Below are 13639 nucleotides of genomic sequence, written 5' to 3'. Positions count from 1 at the left end.
AGCTATGTTGCGAATAACTCCAGAGATACCCGGCCTAAGGGGCAGGGCTGCTCTGCCCAGCCCGCCCCAGAGGGTGCTTGCTTAGTGATGGATGGAGTGCCTGTTCTTCGCCCAGTGGGGAAAGAATGGAGGCTGAATCGGTATACTGACCCACTCGAGAGAGGGGGAAAAGAACCGAACAGGCGTACACCCTACCAGTTGCCGTTGCCATGTGGCCATGCAGGACGCGGGCTGACACCGGCTCTACGCGGAGGTTGTAAAACCTCGCGAAGGTGTTGGGTGTAGCCCAACCCGCAGCTCTGCAAATGTCTGCGAGAGAGGCCCCCCGTGCCAAGGCCCAAGAGGAGGCAACACCCCGGGTGGAGTGGGCCCTCACTCCTAGGGGGCACGGGCGATTTAGGGATTGGTAAGCTGCCTTGACAGCGTCCACAATCCAGTGGGCCAACCTCTGCTTGGAGACAGCTCTCCCCTGTTGCTGACCTCCGAAACAGACAAAGAGCTGATCCGAGCTCCTGAAGCTCTGTGTGCGGTCTATGTAGAGGTGCAGCGCGCGTACTGGACACAACACGGACGGGGTTGGGTCTTCCTCCCCAGTGGGGAGCGCCTGTAAGTTCCCCACCTGGTCCCGAAAGGGAGCGGTGGGAACCTTGGGCACGTAGCCGGGCCGAGGTCTCAGGATAACGTGAGAATCCCTGGGTCCGAATTCTAGGCAGTCAGGGGACACAGAGAATGCCTGTAGATCCCCTACCCTCTTGATGGAGGCGAGCGCCAAAAGGAGAACCATCTTCATCGTAAGATGAGGAAGAGAGGCATCCCCTAGGGGCTCAAAGGGGGGCCTGGTGAGACCTGACAGGGCTACATCCAGGTCCCAAGAGGGTATGGAGTGCGGACGAGGCGGGTTACGCCTCCTCGCACCCCTAGGAATCTAATTACCAGGTCGTGCTGTCCTAGAGACTTTCCAGCAACTGAGTTGTGATGAGCAGCAATGGCGGATACATACACTTTCAGTGTGGAGGGGGAGAGGTTAGTCTCGAGTCTCTCTTGTAGGAAGGACAGCACGGACCCGATCGCACAACTCTGTGGGTCTTCTCCTCGAGAAGCACACCAGGTCGAGAAGAGGCGCCACTTGTAGGCGTACAGTCGCCTAGTGGCAGGTGCCCTAGCCTGAGAAATGGTAGCTACCACCGCCGGGTGCAGACCACTCAGGATCTCCTCGTCCCGTCCAGGGGCCAGACATGGAGGTTCCAGAGGTCTTGCCTGGGATGCCATAACGTGCCCTTCCCCTGGGAAAGCAGGTCCTTCGTCAGGGGAATCGGCCAGGTGGGAGCTGTCGTCAAGAGCATTAGCTCCGAGAACCAAGTCCGGTTGGGCCAGTGTGGCGCAACGAGTAACACTTGATGCTCCTCTTCCCTGACCTTGCACAGGGTCTGTGCAATGAGGCTCACGGGGGGAAGGCGTACTTCCGCTTGTCCCGCGGCCAGCTGTGCGCTAGGGCATCCGTGCCGAGGGGTCCCTCGGTCAGAGAGTACCAAAGTGGGCAATGGGTGGTTTCGAGGGAGGCAAACAGGTCTACCTGGGCCTGCCCGAACTGCACCCAAATGAGCTGGACTGCGCTGGGTTGGAGTCGCCACTCTCCGCGAGGCGTAGACTGACGAGAGAGCGCGTCGGCTGTCTGGTTCAGGTCGCCTGGGATATACGTAGCACTCAGGGAGCGGATCACCTGCTGACTCCACCGGAGGAGGCGTCGGGCGAGTCGTGTTAACTGCAGTGAGCGAACGCCACCTTGACGATTGATATACGCTACTGCAGTAGTGCTGTCCGACCGGACCAGCACGTGCTTGCCCTGCACGAGAGTGCAGCCTCTTCAGTGCAAGTAGCACAGCCCACAACTCTAGGCAATTGATATGCCAGCGCAGGCGGGGGCCCGTCCAAAGCCCCGACACTGCGTGCCCGTTGCACACTGCACCCCAACCCTGCAGGGAGGCGTCTGTTGTCACCACGACATGCCTCGTAACCTGCCCTAGGGGTACCCCTGCCCGAAGGAAGGCCATGGAAGACCACGGGGTTAGGGTGCATCTGCCTGCTGCCTGTGTGCCATGCTCTCCAGGGAACTCGACTCAGGAGCCAGTGTTGAAGCGGCCTTATGTGCATCAACCCTATGGTTATCTGTCCCTGATCGACCTTCCAGCGATGACATGGCTGGAAACGGGCCTGATGGTGTTAACCTCCCTGGGGTCTTCCCGTCAGGAACGCTTCTTCCTCGAAGGTTGTTGACGGGGTGGTGGTCTCCCCTTCGACGCCCAACATAAAATCCTGTATCCAATAACAGATATTTCTTTTGTTCCCCTAATATAGTCAACAAATAACAGAGGTATTTCCTTTTTCTTCCCATATGAACTCAACACAACATCACAATGGTACATTACATGTCACCCCCCACTTTTAGTAAAGAATCAAGGAAAAATCCTGTGAGGGAAAAAAACTCAAATACTTCCTCATTATTATTATGAGAACAAGAAAAGGATATAACCACTGAATAGGCTAGAGGTCCTGCCAAAACTCTACAGATTCAGTCTCAAAGGTGGTCTAATCACACAGCCCACTCTGCTTCTTACACTGTCTTGTGTGTTGCTTGACTGTAAAGGGATTACTCTTAGATTAGGGCGATGTCTCCTAAGGCTGCCGGTAGGCCCGCCGCAACCCCGTCTCGCTCGCCTCATTGTTCCCTAGCTGGCGGTGCCACACCGTCAGCGTCCTCCTTCACGCAGTCGGATACGATGCGTGATGAGGATGAGATGTCCATCGCAGCATCGGAGAGCGAATTGCTGGCATCCGATCCCGACGACTCTCTGCAGCTCCCCCCTAGGGGGGGACGAGCTCAGGAGGAGGCGGATGTCGAGATGTCGGCCATGCTTTCCCGGGCCGCCGTGTGCATTGGGTTAGAGTGTACTCCGGTGCCTCTCCCCCACGCTCACGGTTGGATACGTGGTTCTTGGGCTCTGAGCGCGACTCCAAGCCGCGCCCAACCCGGTTCCATTTTCCCGGAAGTGCATGAGGAACTGGCGAAGACGTGGAACGCCCCCTTTTCGGCGCGTACACGTCAAACGGTTCCGTCGCTCTCTCTTCCCTCGATGGTGGGGCGGCTAGGGGTTACGTCGACGTGCCCCAGGTGGAACGTGCAGTCGCGGTGCACCTGTGCCCGCAGGCGGCGTCCACCTGGAGAGGTCGACCGAAACTCCCGTCCAAAGCTGTAGGACTTCGGCATCGCTGGTGTCGAAGGCCTACACTGCCGCGGGCCAAGCTGCCTCCTCTCTCCACGCCATGGCCATCCTGCAGGTCCACCAGGCCAAGGCGTTGAAAGAGATCCACGAGGGTAAGACCGACCCGGGGTTAATGCAGGAACTCCGCACGCCACCGACCTCGCTCTAAGGGCGACCAAGGTGACCGCGCGGGCCCTGGGTCGGGCGATGTCCACCATGGTGGTCTAGGAGAGGCATCTCTGGCTCAACCTTGCGCAGATGAGCGACGCCGAGAAAGTCCGCTTTCTCGACGCGCCCATTGCGCAGGGTGGGCTGTTTGGTGACACTGTCGAGGACTTCGCTCAGCAGTTCTCGACGGTGAAGAAGCAGACGGAGGCGATTAGCCATATTCTTCCCCGCCGAGACTCGGCCGCCCGTAGGCCTTCGAGTTCCCGTGCGGCCTCTGCTTCCCAGCAGCCGCCCCCTTCGAAGCCAGCTCCGGTTCCAGCGCTCCCTACCCAGGCGGCACCCGGAAGAGGGCGTCGAAGGGGAGACCACCACCCCGTCAACAACCTTCGAGGAAGAAGCGATTCCTGACAGGAAGACCCCAGGGAGGTTAACACCATCGGGCCCGTTTCCAGCCATGTCATCGCNGAAACCCCCATATCACCCTCGCCGCTCGCCTTGGCGAACGGAATGGCCTTAGCCATCCTCGTCACAGCCCGGGAAGCATGCGAGGTGGTGGCTGATTCTCGGGAGAAAACAGCCACCCCTGACCGCAACGTCTCTATGACCATCTGCCCGCAGTGCGGGCAAGATGAGTCCACGAAGGCTGTCTCAGCGTGTTGGACCCCCAAACACCTGACACAGACATCGTGCTTGTCCCCATCCTCGATGAGGACACCGCACCCAAGAGAACAGCGGGACATGCCACGCTGGAGAAATTAGCTCTTTTAGAATGCAGACGGTGATTCACCGTCTGCAGCTCGAACACCTCTGGAACCGCCGAGATGCCCAGGGGAAGTCGCTGCAGGAAGGGACAGTCCGCTGCACCACGTCGTAGAACCGGCAATGTAGAATTTGCTAAGTAGCAAGAGTTGCACTTCATCAGCGAAGACTCCGAAGAACAAAAGGTGAATGAATGATGCACGCCGTCTCCCTTTTATACCCGGATGTCCGGGGCGGAGTCCGGCATGCAAATTTAATTTGCCAATTTTCATTGGCCTTTTCTAAGTAGTCGGAAGCGATTGGTTCTCAGGGACGAACCCCATCTGTCGATTCGACACAACGTCGAGAGACCGACAGAAAGGGAACCGAGGTTACATCCGTAACCAAGACGTTATGCACCGAAGTTTTGTCCAGAAAAAAACTGAATAATAAGAACAGCACTACTAACTTTGAGAAAAATGTGTTTAATAGGCTATTCAAGCAAAAGAATAGACACAAGTACAAACCAAGTATACTTAGAAGTCAATAGATTAGGTACAAGTATAGGCCAAATATACTTAAACTTTTCACTCAGTAAAATCAAGTTTACTTAAGAGTATATTTAAGTATATTTCTGAGAAGTACATAAAGTATACTTCTAAGAAGTACAAGACTGAAAGTATACTTTCCTGTTTTAAGTTTAAAAGCAGTATACTTATAGAACACTTGAATAAACTTCTTTTTGATATGGGTACTACAGTTTTGCAACAGTTTAGCAATTTACTACAAGGGTACTACAATTATCTATAGCAAACACTATAGTATACTGTACTACAGATTTTCTTTCATCTGAGTGTTCAGGTTAACGGGACTTTTATTTTGACGGGTCGTTGTGAAGGTGTTTGAGTTTCAGTGTGGTTGACTGTATCTTTACTCAAACTGTGATATGCTTGTGAAATAAACTCTGAAAACTCTGGGGATGAAGTTCACGTGTTCATGTCCTCATACAGTGAGCTGCAAACAAGTCCACTGTCACGCATGTAGTATGTTCAACTGTGCAGCTCATTCACTCACACACGCAGAACAGCCAGATGACATATGTAAACAGCAGGATTCCACGTCCGTGAGTCCGGATCTACAGTTGTTATATGGACTTAATGCAGCCGGAAAACAAGTTTCACTCGCAAAATAGACTAAAATGAAGTAAAATAGCTGTGAGACATTGTCACACACAAAAAGCACAATGACAAACGCGCTTCACACAAACACGCAGCTCTGTCACTGCACTTACCAAACTGTATCGCACACGTGCTACACTGGAAAATTTATTTTTCGCACAGACCGATTTTTTGTAGAATGTGCGACACACTGCCCGTCCAAAAAAAAGTCACACACTAATATTTTGCTGGACCGCCTTTAGCTTTGATTACAGCACACATTCGCTGTGGCATCGTTTCGATAAGCTTCTGCTGTTATGGTATTATATTATTCTCGCTTAGGAACGGACAGGAGACCAGTGGGTGCCATAACAAGCCTTTTACTCATTTTTCAGACACTGCGCATGCGTACACGTACAACCAAAAATCCTATCACTACATCTCCCCCTTTTAGCTAAAGAAGTCCCCAAAAACATAAAATCCTGTATCCAATAACAGATATTTCTTTTGTTCCCCTAATATAGTCAACAAATAACAGAGGTATTTCCTTTTTCTTCCCATATGAACTCAACACAACATCACAATGGTACATTACATGTCACCCCCCACTTTTAGTAAAGAATCAAGGAAAAATCCTGTGAGGGATAAAAACTCAAATACTTCCTCATTATTATTATTATGAGAACAAGAAAAGGATATAACCACTGAATAGGCTAGAGGTCCTGCCAAAACTCTACAGATTCAGTCTCAAAGGTGGTCTAATCACACAGCCCACTCTGCTTCTTACACTGTCTTGTGTGTTTCTTGACTGTAAAGGGATTACTCTTAGATTAGGGCGATGTCTCCTAAGGCTGCCGGTAGGCCCGTCCACAATGTAGGATTGTGGTGTGTCAGCAGGACCGGTGACTCTGCCCCGGTGAGAAGTGTTCTTTATCCAGACTGTTTGTCCTATTTGAAGAGGTGGCTTTGTCTGCTCTGTAGCGTTTGTTGTGCCAGTTGGCATGTTTGTCCTTCAACTCTTCGTCTGTTCTCTTGAAGGGGTTAAGGCTGGTTTGAGTGTGGAGGGACTTACCGGAAGGGTGGTTCTAATGTTTCTCCCATCAATATTTGTGCTGGTGAAGCCCCAGAGGCCAAAGGAGTGGCTCTGTAAGCCATGAGTGCTTTGTGAGGATCCTCCCCCTTCAGCAGTAAGGCTTTAACAGTTCATACAGCATGTTTTCCGCTTACCCATTACTTTGAGGGTAGCGGGGCTGCTGGTCTCATGATGAAAATCATAGTCTTTAGCAAAGTCCGCAAAGTCTGATGCCGCGAATTGCAGTCCATTGTCCGTGACCAAGACCTCAGGGACTCCATGGCATGTGAAAATTGCCTTAAGTCTCTTCATGACAGCTGTTGTAGTTGTAGAAGTGAGCAAGGCTACCTCTATGTAGCATGAATAGTAGTCTATCATAAGCACGTAATTACCCTTGTTCCATTGGAAAAGATCTGCCGCCACCCTCTGCCATGGGCGTGAAGGTAAAGGAGTGGACAGCAACGGCTCTGGATGAATGTGGCTGTGTTTGACACACATTTCGCAACTACTCGCTTTGTTTTTGATTTCCTTTGTTATGCCTGGCCACCACATATCCTGTTGTGCCCTAGCCAAGCACTTAGTGATGCCCTGATGTCCCTGATGTAACTTTTCCAAGATTTCTTTGTGCATGTTGTCTGGTATCACTATTATCTTGCCTTTAATTAACAAACCCTCCACCACGAGCAGGTCATGTCTGTGTGGCCAAAATGGGGTCAGGTGTGGTGGAATGCTCTTTTTACCTTTCCATCCTGTACAAGTTTGGAGTCGGAGCTGTCTGCAATCTTCGTCCTTTTCCTGAGCCTCTGTATTTGAGCTAACCTAGAGGCTGTTGCAGAGAGCTGCTGAATGATGTGGTTGACATAAACTTGTACATCTTCCTCCATTTTTAGGTCTGCAGCCACCGGGCTGTCTCGGGGTGGTGCTCTAGAGAGCGTGTTAGCTGTGATGAGATTTTTCCCAGCAACATGCATGATTTGGTACGAGAAACACAGAAGCCGTAAGCAAAATCTCAGTATGCGTGGGGGCAGATCGTCTAGTGATCTTGAGCCTAGCAAACTGTCCAACGGCTGATGATCGGTTCTGACCACGAAATGGCCCAGGTAATTGCAAGAGCCTCCTTCTCGATTTGGGCGTACCGTGTCTCAGCTGGAGTCATGCTGCGTGAAATAAAGGCCACTGGCCTCCACTCACCTATAGTCTGCAGCTGAGATAATACACCCCCGAGTCCAAAAAAATAAGCATCCACTGAAACTCTTGTTTGTCGATCTGGGCAGTACTCTGCTAAAACTGCTGAAGAACTCCTTTTTTACCTTATCAACATGACACAACGTTCCCTCCAGGCCCTCCAGCATCTGCATTAAGCGCCTCTGGAAGTGCTCTGGTGCAGATGAAATGCCAAATGGTAGGCGACGAAAGCAATATCTATCAAAAGGTGTATTAAAGGCAGTGAGTGGAGCTGAGTCTCTGTGTAATTGGACCTGCCAAAATCTAGCAGTAGCATCCAGTTTGGAGAATACTGTTGCACCTGCCAGTTTAGCCAATGTTTCATCCACGGCCGGGAGGATGTGTCTCTCTCTGCAAACATTTTCGTTCAACCGTGTAAGATCCACACAGATACTAACTTTGTCATTTGCTTTAGGTACAATGACCATCCCTGAGCACCATTCAGTTGCTTCCTCAATGGGCACAATTACCCCTAAGTCTTCCATTCTTTTTAGCTCATCTTTTACCTTTTTCATCATGGGCAAAGGCACACGACGGGGCACCGACAGAGCAAAGGGAGTGGCTGTTTCTTTGAGTCTGATTTTGTAATCTCCCTCTAGTTTCCCTAATCCTGCAAAAACGTTTGGGTATAGTTCCCTGTAATTTGGCTTTGATGTGTTAATTGTGTCGACTCTGTGGAGTTAACCAAGCTCTTTTATGGCTGGTAATCCCAGAAGTGGAGAAACCCTTCTTGGATAAAACATGCAGTGTTCGTTATACCAAGTACTACAAAGAACCCTGTCCGCTCACATTTACTGGAGTGTTATTTGGTCCACACAGCTTCTTTTTTGCAGGGCTGAGGATCCCATGACTCCTTTCTGAGTACATGCTGTCCGGAATGGCCGTCCCTGCCACTCCTGTGTCTAATTTGAAAATAATCCGATCCCCATTCACAGCAACAGTCTTTTGCCACACATCATTTGAATTTACGGACTTTAGAACTCCCAAAAAAACAGTTTCAATGCTCTCTGCCTCCTCGTCATGATACATTTCATCCAGTCTTTTTTTTGTTTTGTAAAATGCAGCAAAGTGCCCTTTTTTTCTTACACTTCCTGCTCTCAGCATCTCGTGCAGGGCAGCTGTTCAGTGGGTGTGTTTGTGATCTGCCACATGGTTTGTTTCCCTCACTGTCTCGCATTCTGTCTGTTTTTCTCTGGACTCCTTTTTGTCCCTGTTTTGGCTTGGTTTTATATTTCAACATGTCCATGTTTGCCTCTGTTGTGTCCCCACTAGCTTGTCTTAATATTGTCTGCTGCTTTTTTATTTCTTCATTCTGTCTTATTTTCGTTACAGCTTTACTGAGTGTGAGCTCTGGGTCTAACTGTAATCTCTCTGACAGTCAATGAGCACGTATTCCAACAACTAATCTGTCTCTTATCATTTCCTCCTGAAGAATTCAGTACTGACAATTCGCTGCTAGTTTGTAAACTGCAGCAATGAATGCTTCGGCTGTTTCACTGGGCTCTTGGCACCTTTTGTTGAATTTAGCCCTCTCATAAATCACGTTGTGCTTGCATACAAAGTGTTTCTCAAACGCATCCTTGACGTTACTGTAGTTCTTTCTTTCTTCGTCTGTCAGAGGCAGCGTACTCCGTATATCATCAGCTTTATCGCCCATTGTGTAAATAAGTGAGTTAACTTTATACTCCTGACCTCTCTCATTGATACCTATGCGGAATCACTCAAATCTGCGAATCCGATTTGGCCAACTGCCAAAATCACTGAAGTCAAAGTTGTCGGGCGGGCTAATGGAGAACATTGTATCCATTTTAAATGTTTAACTTCTTGTCTTCAAACTTCAGGACTCTTTTTTCCGCTGCTTTGTTTATTTTCCAGAGCTCCTGTATCTCTCTCTCGGCTCGCGTTGCCGTCGGGTAAACTCAATTATTACTCCAATACGTCGCTCAGAAAGTCTCTAAAGATCACTATGGCGTGGGCGACAGGCATCTCTCTGAAAGCGAAGTACGTCTACTTCTGACACCATGTTATGGTATTATATTATTCTCGCTTAGTAACGGACAGGAGACCAGTGGGTGCCATAACAAGCCTTTTACTCATTTTTCAAACACTGCGCACACTCAACTCAACTCAACTTTATTTATATAGCGCTTTTTACATATTGACTATAAGCAAAACAATTAAAGTTGTACCTGTAAAAACAAGACAAAGGTGAAAACACAGAACACAGACACACCCACATACAAAACACTCCACACACACAATATGCACACGTAATAACACACACACGGACACGCATGCACACACACGTACACAGACAAGTACGCACACACACAGACACGCACGCACACACACAGACACGCACGCACAGTGAGAGCACACAATTAAGATAAAGGATAGAGAAGCACAGGTCAAATATAACAGACTATAAATTCCTATATGCAATATTAATTAAGTAAAATTACAACCAAACATTCTATCACTACATCTGCAATGTCCAGAATGTCCATTTTTTTCCCGTCCAGTGTTGCATTAATTTTAACCGATGCGCAAAGTCTTCTCCACCACATCCCAAAGATTCTCAATGGTGTTAAGGTGTGGACTGTGGTGGCCAATCCATGTGTGAAAATCTGCTCTGTCTCATGCTCCCTGAACCACTCTTTCACAATTTGAGACTGATGAATCCTGGCATTGTCATCTTGGAATATGCCCGTGCCATCAGGGAATTAAAAAACCCATTGATGGAATAACCTGGACATTCAGTATATTCAGGTAGTCAGCTGACCTCATTATTTTGGGCACATAACGTTGCTGAACCCAGACGTCTATTCTAATGGAAGGCTCTTACCTATTTTACTAGTTAAATCCAGGTGGTGCCTTTTTTATTGGACGGGCAGTGTATATGTCGCACTGTACAGCCCTGCCTATTGGTCTACACTACAGGAGGGTGGGAGTATGTAAAAACTAACCTAATTCTTTACCAAATTCAGTTTTTCCCAATCCCAGTCCTCGGGCCCCCCTCCCAGAATGTTTTAGATGTCTCCCTATATAGAGCACCTGATTCAACTCATCAGCTGGTGTCGGCGCTGTTGCTATGTGTGTGAGTGAGCGAGAAAGGTGATTGGTCGAGAAAAAAATTAAATGAAGTGGTGGCCGAGAAGTCGTTTGGAGCACAATTTTGAATTTAAGTTTAATTTTAACTTTCAGCTGCCTTCGTGCACAAACGCCCATGAAGCCATTGCCTGATTTGGCAGTGAGGCAACAAGTCAGCTGCCTAATCTTTCAGGGGGGATACAGTAATCGTATACAGTAATCTTAGTAATCTGGATGGTATGAGTGTTAAGACATTCTAGAAAATATGAGACTACATTTCTTTGTTCTTGATTTATTATCAGGACCTTGAGAACAAAATAATTACATTTCTGAAGAATGAGCTGGAAAGATTTAAGAAATTATTGAAAAAAGAAAACACACAATACTTTGTGAAGGACCTCAAGGAGGATAGAAACAACATCAGAGAAGCAGCTCTTGATATCACACTCTACTTTCTGAGAAGTATGAAACAACATGAACTTGCTGATTTTCTGGAAGGTAAGGTGCTCATGATGTCACCATCTGTCATTTATTTACTCGTAAATGTAGTAGAAAAAATAGAGATTTAACATATTTGTTTATATGTTTTTTTAGATGAGCTTGTCTTCATTCATCAAAGACAATTGAAATCAAACCTAAAGAAGAAGTATCAATGTGTATTTGAAGGGATTGCTAAGCAGGGTGACTCCACACTTCTGAATAAGATCTACACAGATCTGTACATTACTCAAGGTGGAGGTGAACAGGTGAATACTCAGCATGAGATAAGACAGATAGAGGCCGCCTCCAAACGACTAGAATCACCAGAGATACAGATTGAATGCACAAATTTATTTCAGCCACCTAGACAAGACCAGATCATCAGAACTGTAGTAACGAAAGGAGTCGCTGGCATTGGAAAATCTGTCTCTGTGCAAAAGTTTGTTCTGGACTGGGCTGAAGGAAAAGAAAATCAGGATATCAGTTTTATATTTCCCGTTCCTTTCCGAGAGATGAACCTAAAGGAAAAACAAACACCAAGTTTAATGAACCTTATAAATCACTTTTTCCCAGAGATAAAAGGACTGAACCTTACAAGAAATAACAAGTTTAAAATTCTGTTCATCTTTGATGGATTGGATGAATGTCGTCTTCCTCTGATATTTGAGGGTAATGAGGCATGGAGAGATATCACATCACCTGCTCCTCTGGATGTTCTCCTGACAAACCTCATCCAAGGAAATCTGCTTCCTTCTGCTCTCATCTGGATAACTACCAGACCAGCAGCAGCCGGTAAGATTCCTCCTGTCTGTATTGACCGAGTGACAGAGGTACGAGGATTCAATGACGCACAGAAGGAAGAGTACTTCATAAAAAGATTCTCAGATGAGAATATGGCCAACGCAATCATTGATCATGTAAAAAAATCAAAGAGTCTGTATATCATGTGCCACATCCCAGTGTTCTGCTGGATTTCAGCCACCGTCCTCCAGAACATTCTAGAGAATAAAAATAATCAACAGTCTGATGACACAACCAAAACACTTCAGGAATCAAACACTGATGATACTCCTAGAACTCTGACACAAATGTACACACACTTTTTTCGCTTTCAAATACAACAGAGTAGAAAAAAGTATGATGGAGAACACTCACCAGATATCTCCTGGGATAAAGACGTTATCCTTTCTCTGGGCAAACTGGCATTTCAACAGCTGGAAAGAAACAACCTGATCTTCTATGCATCAGACCTGGAGGCCTGTGGCATTGACGTCTCTAAGGCATCAGTGTACTCAGGGATGTGTACTCAGATCTTTAAACAGGAGACAGGGATCATTCTGGGTACCATGTACTGCTTTGTTCACATGAGCATTCAGGAGTTCATTGCAGCTCTGTATGCACATCTGTTTCTAGACATTGAAAAGAAAAACGCCTTTGTTCAAGAGCAAATGGGACATGACAACAACCAAACAATGATTGGTTTACTGAAGACTGCTGTGGATAAGGCACTTGAAAGTGAGAATGGACACTTGGACCTTTTCCTCCGCTTTCTTCTCGGTCTGTCACTTGAGTCCAATCGACCACTCTTACAAGGTCTGTTGACATGGCAAGACAGCAATGAGCAGAGCTACAAGGAAATAGTTGCATACATCAAGCAGAAGTTTGATGAAAATTCATCTCCAGAGAGATCCATCAATCTGTTTTACTGTCTGAATGAATTGAATGATCAATCTCTGGTACAAGAGGTTCAAAAGCACATTAGAGAAGGAAGTCTGTCATCTGCTGATCTCTCACCTGCTCAGTGGTCTGCCCTGGTCTTTGTGTTGCTGACATCAGATGAGGAGCTGGAGGACTTTGAACTTCAGAAATTCAAGAAATCAGATGAATGTCTCATTAGACTATGGCCAGTGGTCAAAGCCTCCAAACGAGCTCTGTAAGTAACGTGACAGTTTTTGCTCTCATCTGAAAAATGTGCTTATTGATTGTTTTTGAGCACATACCAAATGTTTTTATGACATAGTTGTCCTCTACAACAGTGAGGAAAGCATTTTGTTTTCTTTGCAACCCACCATTGTACATAGGGGTTAAAATGTTTTAAAATGCTTTGGTAATCAGTCAAGGGTCCCAGTACTGTTCTATATTTATTTATTTTTGTATTTATTATAATAATTATCGCTGTCCTTCAAAACCTTGCTTCTCTATACTTGCAAATTTGGACATCTGAGGTTTTGGGAGGACAGCAATGTTATATTAAATTTTAATTATTATTATGAAATTTGATATCCTTAAATGCATGTAAACACAATAGGTGGCAAGTACATCAAATGCTGTGATCTGACTTGTTTTCTTTATAGACTAAATGATTGTAACTTATCAGACAAAGGCTGTTCAGCTCTGGTTAATGTCCTGGGATCAGAAAGCAGTCTGAAAGAACTCAACATGAGCAGTAA

The 13639-nt window shown here is 47.2% G+C and overlaps 1 protein-coding gene across 1 annotated transcript in view; it reads left to right on the top strand.

Moving 5' to 3' along the window:
* The window catches only part of si:ch73-50f9.4 (uncharacterized protein LOC799740 homolog), a 30863-nt gene extending 17737 nt beyond the window's left edge, over positions 1 to 13126 (top strand). The window contains exons 6-7 of the mRNA XM_057343551.1: positions 11012 to 11207; positions 11304 to 13126. Coding sequence (XP_057199534.1) covers positions 11012 to 11207; positions 11304 to 13126 — 2019 coding nt within the window. The remainder of the gene's footprint in view (positions 1 to 11011; positions 11208 to 11303) is intronic.
* Positions 13127 to 13639: the final 513 nt, after the last annotated feature.

This window comes from Triplophysa rosa, linkage group LG10 (genome assembly GCF_024868665.1).
Source record: "Triplophysa rosa linkage group LG10, Trosa_1v2, whole genome shotgun sequence".
In the NCBI taxonomy this organism is placed as follows: domain Eukaryota; kingdom Metazoa; phylum Chordata; class Actinopteri; order Cypriniformes; family Nemacheilidae; genus Triplophysa; species Triplophysa rosa.
This window is presented reverse-complemented; position numbering and strand designations above follow the sequence as displayed.